Raw genomic sequence first — 22429 nt, forward strand, 5'->3', positions numbered from 1 at the left:
ACTGGTGTATGTGAATAGGACTTTTTTTGCAATAAGGCTCATTTCTACAGAAAGGGGCAAGTCTTGTACCAAATTCAGGCATATTACTTAATTTAAATACATACAAATAGCACTAAGATTCTACTTGCTTGGCAGTGCAGTTAGGGGTGAATTTCACCCTCTCCAAGTGCTTTGAGACTTACCCATTTTCTTTTTTGTTTTATGTGGGCAGGTTTAGCGATTGCAAAGGCTGCCCAATCCTTTTGTGAATTTGCCCTTAAGAGTCTACAGCTTCACTAGTGGCTCTGTGAGGGTTTAATTAGGCACAGTGGTGCTTTAAACTAACACATCTTACTTTAACAAGTTAGCAAAGTGAGGGACTAACCAAACGACAGATGGAAAGACATACTGACCAACATTGCCAAAAATTACATTTATTTTAAAAAACTACTTTGTTCCACTAGCATCTGTAATGGAATCATTTGTTTCTTTGGCCTTTCTGTAAAGCTAAAACATTTTCTTAGTTTTTCTGTCCATATTAATAATCTGTATCTAGATCTGTACTGGTTAGTGAAATATGAATGATTATGATTATTTTTTTAACAGCAATATTATGTTATCTATCAAATGAAACGGGTTAGAACAACTGTGTACTAAGTCAAACTCCCATCTCACTTCCTCGTTAATTCCTTTGCTGCTGGCATCTGTAAATGAATAGGTTTCATCTTTCTGTAAAGTTTTGTGAATATTTATTTCTGTCCATATAAGGTCCAAAGGTAAACAAACTTTACATACTCATTTTAATCAAGATTAAATACATATATAGAGAAAGATATAGATTTTGTTAGCATTTTGTCAGCAGTCAGCATTTTGTTAGCATCTCATGGGGCTTTCACAGCAAGCAAATGGCTAAGACTAATTTAAAAAAAAAGGTTTTGCAAATGTTTTATGAAGCAGGAGAATGGGCTAGGTTGGTTATGAAAAATAGCATTCATACTACAAAACATCATGTTTAATTTTGCTGGGAATAAATAAACCCAAAGAAATGTCATGATTTTTAATGTTGTGCTCTCAATAATTTGGAATAAAATCATATATTTAAAATAGTGACATGCATTTTGGAACACAACTACTACATGAGTATGCTACAATACCAGAACTACCTGATAAGCTGAGCGTTGTCATGAGGCTTCTGAGGCAAAAGTCTGACCTTCCTCCAGTCAAGGAACTCATGCAAGGTGGTGAACGGGTCCTGGGTGACGGGACACTTGTCTAAATCACTCCACACCTCCAGGCCCACCAGGGCCACACGGATATTAAGAGCCCTGTAGAACTGAAGGTTATTGGGAGGGGGGGGGGGGGGGGTTGTGGTTTCAGTTTAAGGGCTTATGATCTGTCTCTCCTAACATTTCTGTTAGTCTTCACTATACATAATTTATTCAAACACAAATGTTGCTCTGAACAAATCTTTCTACATTAATCAACGTACGACTTTCCATATGAATAAATAATCTTTCGCTTCTGTTTTATTAAACTACCACCCATGGCACGTTTTATTACAGTGGCATCTTCACAACATTTCTCAGCTGAGTTATGGAATTGATCATCCATTCATAATCCAATCAGCATCTGCTCACAGGTTGGTTAATTCACACCCAGCTTGGTGTGATCTATAATAAATCACATTCCTTTACCACATCCCCTCTGTTGATTTGATTGTTACCTTGTCCACGTAATTGGCGATCTCAGCCAGCCGCTGCTTGACCTTCTCCATGTCCTTGCCCTGCTTCTGAAACTGAACAACATCAGCAGATAGAATAAAGCAAGGAGAAAATGAGGTGACCACTCGAATCTTTATTATCATCAAAGACATTATATTTATTATTTACACACTGTCTCAGCTCTAGAAATGTCTTCACAGGGTGTCCTGGAGCTCTGCACCAATCACTGTCATGTTAATTCAAGAGCTCTTCAGTAGAGCTCAGGCTTAAGAGATAACCTCAACCGCCTTGTCTCATATTCAGCATTTATTCTGTTTCTGTGGCTCTAAAGTATGTGACATTGACCTACAGTATATGTCTTATGTCAGCAAGGAACACTTTTTTTTCTTTGCCTTCTTTAACATCTTAAGTCTGAGATTTGAGATGATTCAGGGAGTAGTGATTAGTTTCATTTGTGAGTCAAGTGGTCAAATGATGTATGCAGAGTTTGAAAGGTGAAACAGAGGAGTAATTGGACACATGAGAGGAGATAACAAGGCAGTGGTGGAGCCATCTTATCTACGTCTCAAGGGGACAGAGGGGCGGTGTGACTTTTGAGCCCCTTTCCTGTGGGATTTGTCAGCAGAGGATGAAGAGCTCAAGAATGGGTGACCTCTGCTTACCTCTCTGTTGTCAGCCACAATAATCAGCTCCACATACTTGGTCGTCGACTGGGTGTGGCGTTTATGCTGCAAGAGGTGAGTGAAAGGGAGTGGACAGGGAATAGGCGGGTGTAAAGGAGAAAATATATGGGGGAAAGGCGGGGGGAAAGAGACAAAGAGGGCAAGAATGAGCAGTAAATAGGAGAGGGATTAGAGGGTATAAAGTGATAAACCAAGAGATGAAGAGGTGAGGAGGAGGGTAGAGAGAGAAGAAGGGCATTATGCACTTTACCGCAGCTTTCTAGAATAGGCAGCCTAAATTTAGCAGGTGGCCACTCAATATGGCTTTTCACCTGAAGTACACTACACAAAAGGCGGCAGAAACAAGAATCAGCACAAAGCAATCAGCTACACTTCACTTCTGACCAAATAAGAACTGCTAAGGTCACACATACCTCCAACAACACTTTACAGAACCCAGCTTATTAACTAATAAATCACCATTTTTGGACAGTGCTGCCTGCACTGTTGGCAGTACACAGTATAAAACACGTACACCTCCAGCTTTTCTTTCCAAAATTCACAGAGCATGTTATATACTAAAAATTGATTTATGTAACAACTTCACAGTGACTCTACCAGAACACTTATACAGTGGAGCATGGGCAAGTTTAGTATTATGGTAAATCAAACAAGTCTATGTCTTTGTGGTACATAATGTTAAACTTGGAAACCTAGTCTACACCAAAGAAGCATTGCTATCCCTAGAAATGGTGCTAGCAGGGCTAAAAATAAAACATGGTTTTTCACCGCACAATTAGCTAGGGTCTCTCACCTGCACACAGACACACATGTAACACACACAGGTTTAGTCTTTTCACTCGCGCGCACGCACACACACTAAGTGTTCTGCCTTCACCCTATGGCCGGCTTTCATCCCGAGCCTCTTTATCCTTGCTGGCCTGGCAGCCTGGATCCTCTCTGCTCTTATCTGCCTCCTCCATAGATAAGCCAGGTTGGGCAAGTGTGCTCTAAATGCAGCCTATGGTGATAACCAAGTCTCTAGGAGGTAACTGGACAGGAGACACACACACACACACAAACAAACAACACAGTGAAGAGAATCCCTGTTGTTGAAAGGAATCCAATGGGTTACAGCTATAGGTGAGTTTAAAACACATATTTTACAACACATTTTTTTCGTTGTCTCTATAAAACTGAAACTACTTCTCCCTCTTCTTCCCTCAGTTCCTGTTCTGATGAGGAGAACTTCGGAACAAAGGCCACAGAGCTTTCAATCTCATCTCACAGTTTTTATTAAGCAAATGGAGCTCCATTTGCTTAATAAAAACTGTGAGATGAGATTGAAAGCTCTGTATATATACACACATACATATACACACATACACACACATATATATATATATATATATATATATATATATATATATATATATATATATATATATATATATATATATATATATATATATATATATATATATATATATATATATATAGTCCATCTTGTGACAACAGAGATTTGCAGGTACTCATGCAGTTCCTGTCAGCTAGCCCTCTACTCTCTATCTCTCTCAGACCTTATATTCTGTTTTTACCAGTGTACCTCTTTCTCCTCTGGTTGTAAGGGACAATTTTTGAAAACAACCATCACCATTTTATCTGTTTTCACAATTTTAATAACCTGTGGGATTACCATGTTTGACCACCTCCCTTAGAAACCTCATCTGTCTTCACTTAGTAGAGATGTTTTCCCTTCTACCCCTGATATCTCTTGTTGTTTTAGAAGGGATAGGGACATTTTATTTTAAACAAATGAAAGCGGATATTGTGATCTGATAAAAAATATTACATAAAGTACATGGAGAAAAAAACACTTATGCAGAAGAATTAAACCATAATTTCCACACTGGTATAAATCAATATGAGGTTTTCTCTCCTTATTTTATCTCTTTCTTCCTCTGTTTCTGTCAGTCAGGAACTTCTGCATTGTGCTGTTGTCAGGATTTCTTCACTTGTGCAGAATCTTTGCAGCCCTCATAACACAAGACAATGCTTACCACTGAAACCAGCACTATAATTGTCAACAGGAATCAAACAGTACAGTAAAACATCAGAAAAACACTAATACTGCATGAATAAATAAAAACTAACAATGTGAAAGTACTGGACGTTTTAGCCAGCGCAGCCACATGTTTGGCCTGCTCCCCGAAAATACACTCAATCTCAATGTACCCTTAATGAAATGATTAAACAATTAAAAACAGTTTTAAGAAAATGGAAAGTCCCTCACATTTATGCAGCATCACACTAACGATATGTGTGCATACCCTCCCTTTGCGTCCTTGAACATCTGTTTCATCTTTTACACCACCCATCTCTGTGTCTCTTTGTATTGACCTGATATATCAGCCATGTTCGTCCACTCTTGCCATCCCTTACAAGTCAGATAGAGATCACTGGAATCTATGTTTTCCACTTACCAGCACTCATCATCTTTAAAGCTCAATCTTCTTTGAGGATAGAGACTCCCTGGGACCATGGCCCTTATAATTTATCCCTCTGCTCAGAAGTTGTGTACGGTTAGGGTTAGGGTGTGGTTTCTAAAAAGCAATCTGTTTAATTCTGGATGGATGGGTCCTGATGAAGGGATGGTGTACAAGCTAGCAGCTGATCTCGCTTTCAGAGCAAATGTTGTCACTTAACAGCCAATGTACTTTCCACAGGCATTTATCAACCCCCGCTCTACACACACCCCAGAGAACTAATGGACACTGTTAGATCAGATGGAAGGAATGACTGAATAATTCAACAAGTAGTAGCTTCTCAAATACATAACAGGGCACTTACAATACCATACCTGTCTCAGGCAGAAATTAATCAACCGCCTACAATAAGTTCAAAATGCTGCACTATCACTCCAGTTTTAGCATCCTTGCACTGGCTGCCTGTTTCTTTTAGGGACTAAAATAATTTTAATTACTTTTAAGGCCAGGCATGGGCTGGTCGCATTCCTATGTCTCTCTTTTCACCCCTATGAGCCAGGATGCAGACTGGGATCCTCTGGTAGGCTGTTGCTAACCACTCCAAGGTCTAGGCTGAAAACCAAAGGAGACTTTATGGCAAGCAAGGCTTTTAGTGTGTGATGCCTATTTTTGTTATTTATTTATTTATTGACTTGGTGATGTTTTATATTGATTTTTATCTCTTATTTGATTTCAACTTGAATGTCAACGTCAGACCTATAAATAAATATATAGCTATGAATAATGTTCATAAAATGCTTTATTGATTATACTCACTAAAGGGTTTAAAGTGGTTCATCGATTTCCAGTGTCTATAGTGAAACAGGTTTGATCAGTTTAACCTATTGAATACCTAGTGAGGTGGCTGAACTAAATACAGTGAAGGCCTTTAAAATAAAATTTTCACTAACACAGATTTTGACAGATGTGTGAACAATATATGAGAGAAATATGCCTTTTGTGTACATACAGAAAGTCTTAGATCTTTGAGTTCAGCTCATGGTGAATGGGGGCAAAAACAAAAGTGTTTTCTCTCTACTCTCAACAAAGACTAATATACTTCAAAAAACAAAGACAGAAAAAATGTTAACTTGTTGCTGAAGATAAAATGCAGACAGTTCTTTACCCTTGTGCTGAAAGTCTGGAACGGGCCTCTGTCTGCATGTTCAGTGGGATAGGATATGTTGAAATCATGGCCACAGGTGCCAGGAGCAAAATTGAGGTGTTCGGCTCTGTAGATCCAGTGAGTCCCATCAGAGTGATCAGAAGATGGTTCCAGTACATAGGATTTGCCTTCAAAAGATATAAAACCCCTGCAGAGAGAGGAAGAAGTGCACGGAAAGATCTCTCAGAGGTTAGACAAGGTGCCACGTCATATTCTGTTTATTATTCAAATACTGCATTGCACTGAAACATATCAGATATGCAGCAAAGAAACTAGAATGTTAATCTTGATTTGGCTGACATCCTAACATAACCTGAAAAGATGATCAGTCAATATGATGCTGTGTAATAATAGTCCCTACCACTTGAATTAGCACTTCATGATCAAGTGGAAGACATTCTGCTTAAAGAATCGCATTTGTTTTTGCATAGATGTGGCCTTTGTTTCCTCTTTCTTAACATTTCTCATGTTTTAACAGGGACCTCTGTGATTTAAAGTGACATCCTCATCCAGTGAGTCTGGACAAACTGTGAGATTCTCACAGTCCTTGCACAATATTCTCAAGAACTCATACTAACCCCCCCAGAAAGCCTGAACACTGCCAACCCAAACCAAGATCAATTTATCTCGGTGAGCAAAGCAATGTGTAGCTCTCTGTCAAAAAAGTTCAGTACATCTGTCGTTGTGCAGACCAGTTGCAGAAAAACTGAAATGAATAACTACATATATATTAAGACCCAGGTCAACAGCAAGGGCTTCTCAATCAGGAGAATCACTTGGCGGAGGGTGTAGACTTTTGGCTGGTTTGTAAAAACATTCCTGATGGTTTCCAATGATATTACTGCAATCATTACTCCTGTTTGACATCTGCAAACAGAGTGTTTCCAACACTGGAACTCCTCATTTGTATAAAGCCTTACAAAATGTAAGTTTACTGCTTTTCAACAGTATATACAGGGTGCCATATCAGCTTAATAATGCAGTAAAGTTCTGTTGTAATTCCTCAGAGTCGTAGACTGTAGACTTAAGAGAAGAATCCCTATTTATTACAACATGTGTCTGATTTGTTGTAGTTTTGGTGACAATAGTAATTGTTTTGATAACATTGTGCTCACCAAAATAATTGTTCAGTGAGGTTGTAAAAAAGCCAGCAGTTTAACCACATTATCTATACCACTTTATTTGGAGATAAAACGAAAACTGTGCACCAAACATGTTGGTAATAATCACTCCTTTTACAGGAAAAACTCTGTCCAAACTAAGTATGATGGCAAGTCCAAATAAATGTGGCTATGCTGGGACTGTTTAAAACCTTGTGATTTTCTGAATGCTAGTGTTTCTTGCCCTATGAGACTTCTTTTCAGCTATGTGAACAGTGAGACAATGGCAATTGTCTGAACTTTTCTACAGTGAAACCTCATTTGAAACTTAAAGGGGTCATATTATGCTCATTTTCAGGTTCAAAATCATATTTAGGGGTTGTATCAGAACAGGTTTACATGGTTTCATTTTCAAAAAACACCATATTTTTTGTCTCACTGCACATTGTTGCAGCTCCTCTTTTCATCCTGTGTGTTGAACGCTTTATTTTAGCTATGGAGTGATGCATCTTTCCTCTACAAGATCTTTGTTGGGAGCTGCACATGCATAGTACCTAGTTAAGGACTACTAGCCAATCAGAAGCAGAGAAGGGCAGGTCGTGAGAAACAGGTAAACACAGCTGTGGTTCAGCTATCCCCTTACCAGCTTAGCAACATAGACTGAAGCAAGAGTTTCAGAGTGGTGAGTTATTAATTTGTACCAAATGTATCTTTCATCCATAAAGTTGTAACTGAGCACTGTCTCTACATCACAACAATTCATGTCCGTTGACTGCCTGGAGGGTAGCTAGTGTTTGGAATATAGACTGTATATAAGAAGTGGACGTAGTCATCGTGACGTCACCCGTTGGTTTGTGGACTGCCATTTTGAAGCCTCAAGTTTGGCCGATAGGGCTCCGCAATTTAGATTTTTTGCAACCAGCGGCAAAAAACGGGACCATATTTTGACGAGGTGGTGGAGCTAACGGCCGCGTGTGGAGCTAGCAAGCTTGCTTAGCTAGGTGCATCTGTAATTAACGTTAACTGTCAGTTATGTGCTGACAAAGATCTAAGACTTTCTCTTTGTACACAAAAGGCCTATTCCTCTCAAATATTGTTCATACATCTTTCAAAATCTGTGTTAGTGAGCACTTCTCCTTTGCCGAGATAATCCATCCCCCTCACAGGTGTGGCATATCAAGATGCTGATCAGACAGCATGGGTATTGCACAGGTGTGCTTTAGGCTGGCCACAATAAAAGGCCATTTGAAAATGTGCAGTTCCATCACACAGCACAATGCCACAGATGTCACAAGTTTTGAGGGAGCGTGCAATTGGCATGCTGACTGCAGGAATGTCCACCAGAGCTGTTGCCCGTGAATTGAAGGTTAATTTCTCTACCATAAGTCTCCAAAGGTATTTCAAAGAATTTGGCAGTACATAAAACCGGCCTCACAACGGCAGACCTTGCATAACCACACCAGCCCAGGACCTCCACATCCAGCATCTTCACTTCCAAGATCGTCTGAGACCAGCCACGCGGACAGCTGCTGCAACAATCGATTTTCATAACCAAAGAACTTCTGCACAAATTGTCAGGAACCCTCTCAAGGAAGCTCATCTGCATGCTCTTCGTCCTCATCGGGGTCTCGACCTAACCGCAACTACGCACAGCCACTGAAGAGGAGTGGACCAACGTTCCACAGGCCACAATCAACAACCTGATCAACTCTATGCGAAGGAGATGTGTTGCACTGTGTGAAGCAAATGGTGGTCATACCAGATAGTGACTGGTTTCCGGACCAATGAACAATATTTGAGAGAAATAGGCCTTTTGTGTACATAGAGAAAGTCTTAGATCTTTGAGTTCAGCTCATGATGAATGGGGAAAAAAACAAAAGTGTTGCATTTAAAATTTTGTTCAGCGTATTTAGCTTGTTCATAACATTTGGCTAATGCCAAGCGAACGTTAGCTGTGCTTGTATAAAACATACAGGATAAGAGACTGAGGACAGAGCAGTTTAAATTAACCCTTTCTACAGGTTGAACCTACACACAGGTGTATTGATAAATTAACAATTTAATATTAATAAACTGTCCCGGTGTTCTGTCGATTTATGCTACCTATCGAGATGTGCTATTTAGCGGTTCTGCGCATGCGCACGACCCGCAAGCCTGTTTAATACCACATTTCGGTGCCATCAATAAATAAACATTAGTTTTTTTATTCATCGTGTTTCAAGTTAAACCAGATTTGATGCTCGATACATGACATTACATTGCAAGGACCCGCTAGTCTCAATAGCAATATCACCTTATTGATTTTCGGGTTTTGAGAAAGTTTGAAACCGGGTCCTTCTAGAACCGGGTATCGATCCCCATCCCTTCTCCCTGCAGTAGTTAATTTCCGGCTACTTCGGATGTTTATCACAGAGACCTGTGGTAATGTCATGACAAAAATGAAAGAATATTTTGATACACTTACTTAACACCAGCACAGGTACTGAGGCTGACGTCCGAGTTGACATGACCCTCCACCTCACCGTGGTAGTAGCAGTTTGCCTGAGGGAGCACAAACAAAAAGGCTTAAGTATTTAATATTCAAGACAGGAAGAATGGGACCAGCGTGAAACAAAACAAGTCTTTAGGTTTAAGCACAATTCAACAACACCAGTCCCAGCTGATAACTGTGAAATATGAGCAAATTAACTCTGGGAGAATAGTCTTTTGCAGGGTTTGCAAGAGCCATTCCCACTCATCAACACAGGCTGATGATGGCTGAAACCTGTGCAGAGTTTCACATTTACCAGCACAAGTTTTGCTTGCTGCTGCGTTCCCAGGTACTTTCATGGACAACCTGTCAAGTTGCAGCAGGGAGTAAATAAAGCGCATGTTTATTGAATCAGGCCTGGCAGCAAGAAGGTGGGGAGGAAGTGTCTGGTTTAGATTGAAAACAGCCCTTCTGCTACAGTTAAACAGCCTTGCTCAGGTGAGGTCTGACCAACAGCCCTTCTTGCCACCCTGTTCTGGAAAACAAGGAAATGGGAGTTTTCCACCCCTCTTTGACTAACTCTAAATATAGAGTACAGGCAGTAAATTTCAATGTCCGGCCTTCTTCAAGGTGGCTAACCTAAAGCCTGCTGATTTTGCATGTTCAGCTTCTGAATGAGTTTCTGGTGTTAAAGGAGACCCTTGCTTAGCCCTGCATCACAGCACTTCTTCTCAGTTATTCTGCAATAATACAGATAATCCAATTAATGATATTCGCACTTCTGACATGAGCTAGATAAACAGAATTGAAAAATATTGTCTCTTAGTCTTACCTCACAAACAAGGTTGGGGGGCAATAGCATTTTCTTAAACCTGGATCTAGTATTGAATCTGAAACCTTAGGAAATCCCTCATTAAATGAATTTAGGTTTAGTCTTCAGTAATTTAGAGTAAAATTTAATAAATAATTTAATATTTAAAGCTGCACCAATTTTTATTTTACGTTAACAATGGACCAAATGACTATTTAATGTGAAAGCGTATAGCTTATAGTGATAAACCCCGAAGGAATTATGCCCAAACTCTGTGTGTTAACTTTCTGGTTTTATGTCCCACAACTCTGCCGTTTTTCTGTTCAGCGTTGCCCCTCTCACCAGTGTGGTTTCCAGCCGAAGAAGCAGCAAAACAGCAGCTGTTTTCAGCAAAAAGGCAATTGATTAGCTGGTGAAATTTACCCATGGCTGTTTTTTGATTGTATGTATTTTTGTTTCAATGTAATAGCCTATTCAAGTCCCCCAGTTTTAGACTTTTCCTAAAAGTGTGTTATGTAGCACTCCCTATTGTTAAGAAATGTCAAGATAAAGCCAGGTTTAAAAAAATGGGCATTTATACCTATAAGCGCTAGCGGGTAAAATTTACCCCTATAGAGAATGCATTTCATTTTAGCGCTGTTCATGTTGCGGGTTTAGATAAACATTCTGTTGCCACTGGCAATGCCTTTTCCACTAGCTACAGGCATTGTGTCCTAGGTTGATTCTGCATCTGACGGGTCATTATCTGACAGCGATCCACTTGTATGAAGTAAACATGCATAAAAGCTGCTGCTTATACCGTTTGTGTAGGCTACATGATCATCAAAACTAATGCTGCAGTAGCCTAGTTTTTTCGGTATGTTCTGCGGTCCCTTCAAGTGCGGCTCCCTCATGTGATTTTTGATCGGCTATAAATTTTCCAATGCGATGTAGGCTATTCTTTAGTAATCATTATACATTTTTCCGTTGGGTAAAAATCTACTATAAATTTTGGAATCGATAATAATCGTTTTTTTCAAATAAATAGCCTACTTTTATTTGGACTTTCAAACATTTGTAGCTATGTGTTAGCCTACTCTCTGGATGCCCGATGGAGTCCGAAAAAACAAGCAGAACAGTAAGAACTAGCCGACATTATGAGGCTATTATTATTACCGTCTATAAAACACTACAACAGTCAGTCGTTTTTGTAAATTGTATGCTACATTTAAGTTCAAGCTGTGTTTAGAATATAACTAGGTTATAACATCTAAAACAGCGGTGAGTGGATGACATCAAAAGAGCCACCGCGTGTGAACTTGCCCTTCACAGATGCGCAGCGCAAGCGATCGACCTGCACGTTGAAGACAATGAATAAAATAGAATAAACATTCTGTAAATGCCTAAAATATGGGGATAGTGTTTATAGGAAAAGCACAGCCAAGGTGCTGAATGTTTCCCAAAGTGTGTTGGAGCAACGTGTAGCAGAAACAATCACAAAATCACTGCATTTTTATACTGGGTAAATTTTACCCACTAAGGCGGTTATATGTATACAATGAACCCTGGCGGTTCTAGTGTTAAGCAGCATACCAAACAGTCCAAAACAGAGCTAGAAGAAGGGTGATTACATGACTTACATTCATTGGATTGCTAGAAACATAACTCCAAAGGAATGCCAATATGCCATGTCTGCTGGGTGTGTAATTGGGCATTTGTTTGCAAATACCTTTGCCGCAATGACTTTATACAGTGATATGTTGTTTTGAAAGGTTGTTCTGATGTTAGACTTTTCTTACATACAGTTTTGTTAGACATATTACATCCTTATTTAGTTAAATAAATACCTGGACGCTTTATTCTTTGCTGTTGAGAGAGTAGATAAAAGATTTGATAAGACATTTGTTTATAGTATACAAAATAACTTTGAACCTGGTCCGAAATGGAAACCCTGTCTCCAAGTAAATTATGTTTAAATACTAGTAATTGCAATTAGTTAATTTTGCAAGCAAATTGGTGTGGAAAAAAAATGGTACCAGTAAACATAATCCGTGCTGCTCTTGTTTCTTCCAAAATGTATTTTAGCATATGGATGTAATATTTTGGAGACAGGGATAAAAAATGTATTTAGCCATCAGAACCCAACCCTACTGCAGAACAACAATATCTTATTAGGAGGACATTCAAGAAGTGGACCCAAAGCCTGGAAAGCCTTCGCCTGTTTGGCCACTTTCCATATCTCTACCTAGAGCTATACCGAAAGAGAACTATCCATTATAGCGGGGTAAAAAGGTGCAAAGAAAGGACAGCCCATTACATGAAATATGAAATTTTACTGTTATTGGGAGGAGCAGGGTAGGATTTAGTGCTCTGAGTTAATTCTACCACCTCATGTTTCTTTGATGAGATCATGACGGTGATACATCGATATAAGGGATATGAATAGACTTTGTTTCTAAGGTTTCTGCAGAAAGAAATTGAAAGGAAAGTGCTTACACCTTCATATCTGGAATAAGGAAGATTAATAACTAATACCCAGATTATTGTAGGAGGCAAACCTGGGTGTGAACATTACATTGTTTATCAGAACTATGCATTTATTATTACAAGTTAACGCTTTAATATCCATGCTAGTGATTCATACTCCCAGTCGATGGCTTTTGTTACAGCACATGGCGCGGATTTATTGTATTGTATGTGGACTTAAGATTTAGTGAGAAAGGGAGAGGATGTAAAACAGACAGGAGGGAACCAAAGGAGGGCTGACTCACGCTGAAGTCACTCCCAGCAGTACCTTGCCTTTGACATACAACTGAACCTGCTAGATCCCTTGCCCAGATCACTATATCAGTCTCCTCCCTGCCGGCAGGACAAATAAATTAACTACGGATCAGTCTCACTAGATTTGGCGGTATCCAGTAAAAAGACCCTCCCATGAAGAGCTGTGGTCATGAGAGAGGATGAGAGAAGGGTTGGCAGTTGAAAAATCTCTGTTAGCTTTCCCAAGCTGGTAAGACAGAGAGCAAATATTTGCTGGTTCAAGCCTCTCAAATGTAAGGATTTGCTGCTTTCTTTCGTTTCACACAATCTGAATATGTTGGGCTGTTGATCGAACAAAACACGCAATCTGAAGGCCTCATCTAGGGCATTTCATAATTCTCAAACATTTTGTAGACTTGATGATTGATCAATACATCTCGATAATGGAAACAATTGTTAGTTGCAGTCCTACACCCAATTATTACCAATTATCCATCCATCTAATCATCTATTCATGCCCTGTGCTAGCTATCTAACTTGTGGACTCTCAGAGTCCACCCAGAGCCGACCCTCTGCAACGCCTTCATTGTCTTTATGCTTTGGAATCGCAGAGATTCTGTTGAGCTGGCCGAGCCTAGCCAGTGATGGTCCAGCTCTGGTCTCACAGCAGTCTCATGTGGAAAATACTGTTCATTTTAATGTGTGGGTTGGACAGCATTGAATTACATTAATCTCCTTTGTGGATTTCAGCATATGTAGGCCAGGCATTGTGTACACAGACCTCACAGGCTGTCTATTATAATGCAATGCAAAAATTTAACGTGTAATTGCTTTCCACACAGCAGATCATCAAATTACTAAAATCAGGCAAGCAGGTGGAAGTTTTGAGGCATAGAAATTGTTCCAGATGCTCCTGCAACATATTCATATTAATTCATTACAGTATACCGTACATGTAGTTTCCTAATTGTCTTGCCGTTTCTGAAACTGAAAATAAATATCCTTCAATAAAGGGATATTTATAAGATAGATCTTTTAAAGGACTCACTGTATTTGACAGAAAAACACATTTTCCTGAGAAAAATCCAACTGAGCTTAATGAAATGAGAAATATTTATCACAAAACTGAAGCAAATCGCAGTAAATTGGAAGAAACTTGAATGGTTGGAAAAAATACAATTCATTAAGTATAATTTATGACTATAAATCACTGGAAAACCAGAGGATACATTTGTAAATAATTATTATTATTATAAATTCTATTTAGTAAAAAAGCTGACATCGTACCCTGTTGGAGCTGTGGTCAAAAACTATAAACTACTCTATGCAAAACTTTGATTTGGAGTAAAGTTAGCGACAATCTGATTTAGAAAGACATTAAATAAAATCTCAATTTAAGGCTCATAAATGCAATGATAGGTGCTAAAGATTTCACAGTGTTACTTTTTAAGTGCACTTAGATGTTCACTAATTCAATATTTTCTTGAAGACCTGCATAACAAACAATTTTTTGGGATGGTCTGAAGTTTATCCATTATGAAAGACTTGAGCTGTTTCCTAAAACTGAGTCTGGTCTCTGACCTCTGTCTGCCTTTTATTTCATCAAATATGAATCTGCTGGCAGAGTACGAAAATGTGCCCACTCACCTACACAGGCTTCTTTATGCACAAGACTACCCAATTTCAGGTGGTTTAAAATTGCATCTAAATGCAACATCAACTTTTCTTTACTTCCTCACTGACCCTAAAATGAGCCCAATGAAGCAGAACCTGACAAGAAGAAGCATTCCATAAAATGCCAACACTCAGTATAGCTGCTGGGTGGGTAGAAGAAATTTACAATTGTTTATTGTGTTAGCCTTAATAAAAGAAAATAAAAGGTTGTTTAAAACTTACCGTGAAGTTGTGAGAGCCTGTGACCGCACTGCCATCTTCCAGGTAATGAGTTTCTGTATAATTACTTGCAAACAGCCCCCTAGAAAGGACAAACAAAGACAACAAATTTTCAGAAGTGACCCAAAGGGGCTTCATCCTAGAAATAAATAAATCGCAATGTCTAAAGCCATTCCACCACTGCCAGACTTGCATGGAAGATAAACAGTGTGATGTAATTTAAAACTTAACCCTGCTTTAGGAGAGCTTAAATGGAATTGAGCAGCTGTGGATTTCAAGAAAAAAAATCATTCCATGTGATACGTCATGTACATGCTCCATGTCAAGAGCACGCAACATAAAAAAGCGGGGAAAGAGTAAAACAAATCTTGCTAGCATTTCAGTAGCCGATCTGCAGGTAAAATGGACAAAAAGACAAACTTCGTGAAAGTAAAGGGTGGTGCAGAAAAAATAAGGGACAAAAAACGCAAATGTCTTGAGGCCCATGCTGAAAAATGTCCCAAGATAAAAATGTTTTTCCCACCACAGTCAGCTCAAAATAGTGCTAACATTGTCAGTGTCAGCCAGGCACAGAAAGCTGACATTAGCCAGTTACTTTTATCAAGCGCTAGCAGTAGTTCTAGCAATGTTACACCCACTGTTGGGAGCCTCGAGCACGAGCAGCAGACTGCTGCTATCTCCCCGACAAGGAACAGTAGTAGCCATGAGGTGGTGGCTGACTATGTTGCTGAAGAGTTGGATGGAGGAACTGCACAAGCTAACTTTACAGAAGTAGGTGATGATGTTATTGTTAGAACTTGTTCTCTTGTTGAGCAAATTATATATATATAATGATATATGCCTGCAAACGCATGTCAGTTCGTGTATTGAAAACAGTAAGAGGCTGCACAACTCCGGAGCAACGAGCAGGGGATCATTGGTCACTCTCCTATCCAAGACAACCGTAAACACGGTCATAGAAGCTATTGGATGTCTCATTAAAGAAAACGTTGCTGCTGAGGTTAAAGAGGCAGGCATGTATTCGATTCAAATCGATACAACACAAGACATAACAGCCAAAGACCAGTGTTCAGTGATAATTCGCTATGTGACGGATGTGAAGACACAAGAGAGAATGACTGCACTTGTCAACTGCGAGTCGTCTACAGGACAGGGTTTTGTTGATTTGCTTAAATGTGTCCTGGAGAAAATGGAACTTAATATAGCTGAATGTGTGGGTAATTCCACACGGACAGAGCTGCTAACATGCAAGGGGAATACCGAGGATTTTCAGCGCTATTGTCAGCTCATTCACCTGCGCAGGTACACATATGGTGTTATGGCCATGTACTGAATTTAGTAATAATGGACACTACTGGTTGCGTTCTATCGAGTGCATCACTTTTTTCTTTGTTAAATGACATCGCTGTTTTCCTGCGAGATTTATATCAAAAGGATGAATGCATGGGAGGATGTGAGCAAAGATATGCGGCACAGGAGGCTGTCATCAATTGGCGAAACCCGATGGTGGGCCAAAGACGCTGCGCTTAGAAAGGTGTTTGGGAAATTTGGGGATCCAGAAGGATGTCTTTACATTGATCTTGTTGTTACACTCAAGGCCCTGAGCGAGAAAGATAACATGAAGCCGACGGTGCGTTCGAAGGCCAATGCTTATTTATGCAGAGGCTCTGCTGAAATACAAAACCATTCACTGCCCAGACGTTTTTACGCATCTTCCAACAAACAACTCCACTTTCCAAGTATTTGCAAACGAGTGGAATGGATTTGCTCACGGCCCATCGCTTTGTCACGAGCACACAAGAGAATATGAAAAAATATGCAAGGGATTTTAAGGGGGTAAAGGCAGCAAAAAGCATGTGTGTGAGACAGACGCAGAGGTGGAATACGTGCTGCCAAACCGGAGACCAAAGAAGACAAAAAGGATGCCAGGCGAGTTATGTGATGACACAACCATATCAGATGCTGACAGCAAGTATGAGGTACAAGTGCACAATGTCATTCTGGATACCATCATTGAAAAAAAACAGAGAACTGTACACATGTGTCCATTAAAAGTAAATGGACACATGTAATTTACTTTACCGGACCCTCTCAGGCCTCGGACCCACTCACCATAGTCTCTCCAAATCCTGTGGGAAACACTGAGTAAAAAGCACATTTTGACTATTTATTTTATAAAATGGTTAAAAGAATTGGCAAAATAAATGGAAAAAAATGTGAAAAAACTTGTTCGGTGTTCGGGAAAGTTTTTCATTATATTCGGTTTCGGCTAAGAATTTTCATTTTGGTGCATGCCTAGACAATAGCAAGCAATGAGCAAATTGACATATATGAGGTGATACAAATGGGAATGGAGAGATTATGTTGACAGGAAAATAGCGAAGAAGTCATTTTTAGTTACAGATGGGAATAACACTATAAAGTGACTCTCTGAGGTTAAAGTAATAGCAATCTCAGATTTCTCAATCACTGCTTGGGACTAGCCAACCACTGAAAGACTTGGTGTGAAGATTTAATCAACATGATGTTAGTAAGTGCTTATTCCTAGGTGTGTAAAAGTAGGTCTCCTGTATATAAAGATATGGACCTTTAAGCGTTTTTTGTCAGGAAGTTGCTAAGTTGTCACAGAGGCGGTTTAGTTGCTATGATGTGACAGAATCAACAAGTAAGTCGGACTTTGTGGTAAGTATTTATTTGTCAAGCTGCTGTTTCCATGGCCAAGATGAACCTTCAAAGTATACCAGTATTTTGTCCTCAAAGGAAATACATTTACGGCTGTCTCACTCACAATCATTCCTTCAACAATAAATTGTTAAATATGCTACTTTGTTATGTTTTGGAGAAACTATGAGTGTTGATACTGAACACTGACAGCTTAGAAGTGGATCATGCTACAATATTTTAGTTTGAGAAGTTTCTCTGGACATTCTGATGCTTTTCATTTGTGCTGTGGTTCTGGGTCACCATTGGAATCTATTGCAACTATTTCATTTCAGAGCCTCCTGTAGACTCCTCAAGCCTATAGGGGGGTGATTCTTTGACACTAAAAACATTTTTGGTTGAGTACACCACATAACTCCTGGACTGTGCTGTCCTGTCACTGCAATAACAGGAACATTGTTGATGATATGATGGCTGCCCTTCTTGTCACATTGGAGGTTAGTGAGCACTGCTCCGTTCTCTGGCGGAGGAAAGGAAACAGCAGGAGGCAAGAGAAATCCACAACAGAGTTGAACATATGTGCTTAGATTTAAAAAAAAGCTATGTGGACCCCTCCTGGGTTGATTATCACAGCATGAACATGTGTATTTGTGTTCATGATTTGTACAATTGAGGATGTGATTGCCTTCATGTGTCCGTGGATTGTATGTACAGCGAGTGCATGTACAGTATTACACTACAGGACACCAGCAGATGGTTGGCTGGTGCTAATCCACAGCAGAGGAACAAACCTCAGTAGGCAGCTGGATTCTCTTACTGACCTCACCGCTGACAACCCAGCTGGGAGTGTCAGATGTAACAACCCGGGGAGGGGGGATATTTTTGTTTGGGAGCTGTCAGCATGAGACACAATGCTACCCCGCCCTCTACTCCTCAGCAGAGCCAAAGAGCTGGTAATAATCATTGGATCAAAGTGAGGCCAAAGAGTAGAGAGAGCCAAATAAAATGATGTGTTTCTTCAGTCTTAATTAGGTCTGCGCTCTCGGTCAGACACACAAACTCAACATCTGCCCACAACAGACAATCCAGTATGGTGAGTCCATGTGTGTGTATGTGTCTGCCTCACCACTTGCCTGTAACACTCTGGGAGTGTGTGGGTATAAAGGAACATATTGCAGACACCCATGTGTCATCCATATGTTACATTTCAATGAATGAGCATGGCGGGGGGGGTAGTGTCTAGCTCAAGGACTCTGAGAGGGCACAGAATTGCAGGAAAGTGTGAGAGTGTTAAAGAAGTGTCAGTCACTGTAGGGTATCTGATAAAATCTTAGTGGATTACAACTAAGATATTTGCTAATGTCACCAGTCTGTTCAACAGGGAGAACACATTTCCAGCTTTCGATGTAGCCCTCGGTGTCAACTCATTTCCAGATGACTCTCTCAAATGTTGGAGCGTCCTTGAATGCACCAGCAAGGAAAGTTTGTAGACAACTAAGCATGTCTCTGTCACACCACTTGCACAATAGCAGATTAGTTCAAATTCAAAATTGGTTTACCTAAAAATTCTGCAATAGGAATGCTTTTTCCAAACCCATGTTAAAACCAAGAAACTGTACCTTAGGCCATATATTATGATATCATCATTATTATCATTATTGGCATGTTGTTGTTATTGTTAGCAATGGTAGAGAACATTAACTAATTTTCCCTTTACTTATTTGCTACTCGTGCAAGTGTTTACCTATTTCCTTTGTACTACGAAGCAGAAGAAGTGTGAGAAATAGGATTGAGAGGCCAGTGGTGGCCATGTCTGTGTCAAAACACATGGACCAACATTGTGGCAGACCATGTCCACCCTTTCATGGAAACAGTATTCCCTGATGGCAGTGGCCTCTTTCAGCACGATGATGCAGCCTGCCACAAAGCATAAAAGGTTAAGGAATAGTTTGAGGAATACGACAAGTTCAAGGTGTTGACTTGGCCTCTAAATTCCCCAGATCTCAATCCAATCGAGCATCTGTGGGATGTGCTGGACAAACAATTCCAATCCTTGGAGGCCCCACCTCGCAACTTATAGGATTTAAAGGATCTGTTGCTAGTGTCTTGGTGCCAGATACCTCAGGTGGTCATAATGTTAAGACTTGTTAGTGTATATGGCTACCTTAGAAATCCAATGGAATCGTAAATGACTTGGTTTAACACTATAGCATTCATAGGCTGCTAACTGACATGGTTAGTAGCTTAATATTATACATCATAATCATTCGATACCAAATAAGAACTGTGGATTTTGTCCCCTATCACTTACTGACCAATACTAATGTGCTTTCAATGTAAGGGTCAGTATAAACGGAAGGGATGTTGGGCATCGGATGATACTTCCACATGACAGAAAATACGAGTTTCAGAAAACATCCAGAGGAATACCGTACAGCTGTGTCATTTGCATCAACAAAGTGCAGGAACCAAAAACCTTGCGATGCACCCAGTCGACAGCACTTCATCTCATTAACCACCGATGCCATCTACGTCATGTGTCTAATTCCACAAGCCACCCGCACCTCTCACTGTTTATCAATCAGTGGGAAGTTAATGAGGCATGGGGCAAGGGAGGGGAGAGCGGGGTCGCGCCCCCCATTTAAAATTCATTACCCACGGGACAGGCCTCCAGCAGGGCTCCGTCTGACAGACAGGGAGTTGGCATTTGGGAGATGCACCACGAATCAACAAGATGCCGCCACTTTCCAGCTGTTAATGCCACAGAACCTGTCTTGAGTGTTGGCAGCCTGACAGCCAAACAACCGCAAATAAACTGCAAGTGTGACACAACAAGAGGTAAATATTGCTGAGATTTGTGCTACTGCTGCATGAACTTGTCTCAAAACTCTGACAGGGAAGAATTTGTTAACTTCTCTGCATCTGTTAGACAGGTACAATACCCATAATTACTGTTATGTTTACATCTTGTCATGCTGTCTTCGGGCTGAAAAAGACTTGATGACTTTCTGAAAGAAAATATATTAGGTTGGGGGAAAGAGTCAGATTTGCCTGTCAGTAGATTTGACGACACAGACAGAAAGACAATGAAATCACTTCAAGCTAATCCCGAATGCCAGCTACTAAATGCCACTTCTGTTCTTCCTGCATTAAATTATAATATTTGTTTTGCAGTATCTCTGTTCAACATTATCAGCCTCTTCTGTCTGTCTTTGTTTAAGGAAATAACACCACGATTTGTCTTATCTAAATCGAATATATTCACATACAGAAATAAATGTCATGGCGAACCATTCAAACACATTTCCTGTTGTCAGCACTCTCATTGAGAAAATACGCCCAGGCTAACCTCCAAAAATGTATATCTTGTGATTTACCAGCAAATGCCATAATTCTTATACATGTGGCCTTCATTGTTATTGTTTGCTCTTCTCTTACGTTGTTGTCTTAGAGTAAATGTTGTGGTGTGTGAGATACATTCATTGTAACAGGCTTGATGAATTGGAGTTAGTGCCTAATCCATCAACAGCAAAAGGGAGGCCTCATTTGTAGGTGAGTGTTGCATATGACCTAGAAAGAAAGTTCCTGAATGTCAAACCTTCTACCTGGCAATCATGCTGGAGAAGTATCAGCTTTTACGTATGCTAATGTAACATTAGTTTTCTATTGATTATGACACACTATTGCGCATGTACTAATAAACTTGTGATGTTATTATGGCAGAACACTGAAGCATACAGACATACCGAAAGCTGAGGCCAAATCACACCCAAGTCGTAAAAAATACACTTTCTAAGCAAGGGAGAAATTGTTTGGGACAGTTTCAAATCAAATCAATAACAATACAATAACAAAAAGTTGAAATGATTATTTGACTGCAGGCCACGTGGAGAAAGAGAAAATTTATTGTGAGAAACAAAGTGCTCCCTGCAGAACTCTTGTTAGGTGGATTAAAGGCGGAGTCAGAAGCATGAGCAAAATCACACAATAGTAGAATCACAGCTATGTAGTGGGCCGCATAAATCTGTTCTATTTGGCAGAATATAAATAATAATGAATTTCAGTCAGTAGTGACAAAGAGTGACTCTCTCTTTTCTTCATAAGGTATCCAACCAGGCTGTAAGTATAACTGAGCAAAGAAAATATTAGCAATTATACTGGAAGCACCTCAAAAAGTAAATTAACTTCCTTTTCTGGAGTACATGTGAATATCCTTAAATGACTTGCTATGACCAGTACGTTGACACCATAGCCATCATCGCCATTGTTGGAATACAAGCTGGATCAACGATCAGTGATTTTCCATTCACAGGCTCCGATATGTCTCATTAAACTCAGACAACCCAATCAGGGACTTCTGGACAAATCCTAGAGTTAACTATGATAAATGAGAAGCTAGGCATTAGGCCTCCAGAGAGCAAGTAGCTCTCTAGCACTGCTCTGTAACAGAAAGTTATTTAGAACAGATGTAAATATAAACATTTAGAGCAGATGAAATCATCATCAAAGAAATACGTTTCTCATAAAACCTAATCTAGGAGCTCCAATTAGTACATTACATTTCAATGGAGAGACTCGTGAAGCAATGTGGTACTAATAATGTCCCTTTGCTTTTATGTGGCAAGAACCTAGCCTTGTGTGGAAAAAGTGGGATCATGTGCATGAAAACCTACAATAGCGCAAACCCCCCGAAGCCACATAAC

General features: G+C 39.8%; 1 protein-coding gene across 3 annotated transcripts in view; it reads right to left on the reverse strand.

The window, feature by feature from the left end:
* The window catches only part of LOC119916298 (disintegrin and metalloproteinase domain-containing protein 12-like), a 73833-nt gene that overhangs the window by 24060 nt on the left and 27344 nt on the right, over positions 1–22429 (reverse strand). For all 3 annotated transcript variants that reach the window (XR_005447087.1, XR_005447086.1, XM_038736264.1), the window contains exons 4-9: positions 15069–15147; positions 9617–9693; positions 6014–6200; positions 2363–2428; positions 1703–1774; positions 1143–1312 (exon numbers count right to left, since the gene is read on the reverse strand). Coding sequence is in view for 1 of the 3 variants with exons in the window: in XM_038736264.1 (XP_038592192.1) it covers positions 1143–1312; positions 1703–1774; positions 2363–2428; positions 6014–6200; positions 9617–9693; positions 15069–15147 (651 nt within the window). In the remaining 2 variants the exon portion in view is untranslated. The remainder of the gene's footprint in view (positions 1–1142; positions 1313–1702; positions 1775–2362; positions 2429–6013; positions 6201–9616; positions 9694–15068; positions 15148–22429) is intronic.

Source organism: Micropterus salmoides, unplaced genomic scaffold (assembly GCF_014851395.1).
Source record: "Micropterus salmoides isolate LMB-PRFRI ecotype aquatic unplaced genomic scaffold, ASM1485139v1 Ms_hic_scaffold_21, whole genome shotgun sequence".
Taxonomy (NCBI): Eukaryota; Metazoa; Chordata; class Actinopteri; order Centrarchiformes; family Centrarchidae; genus Micropterus; species Micropterus salmoides.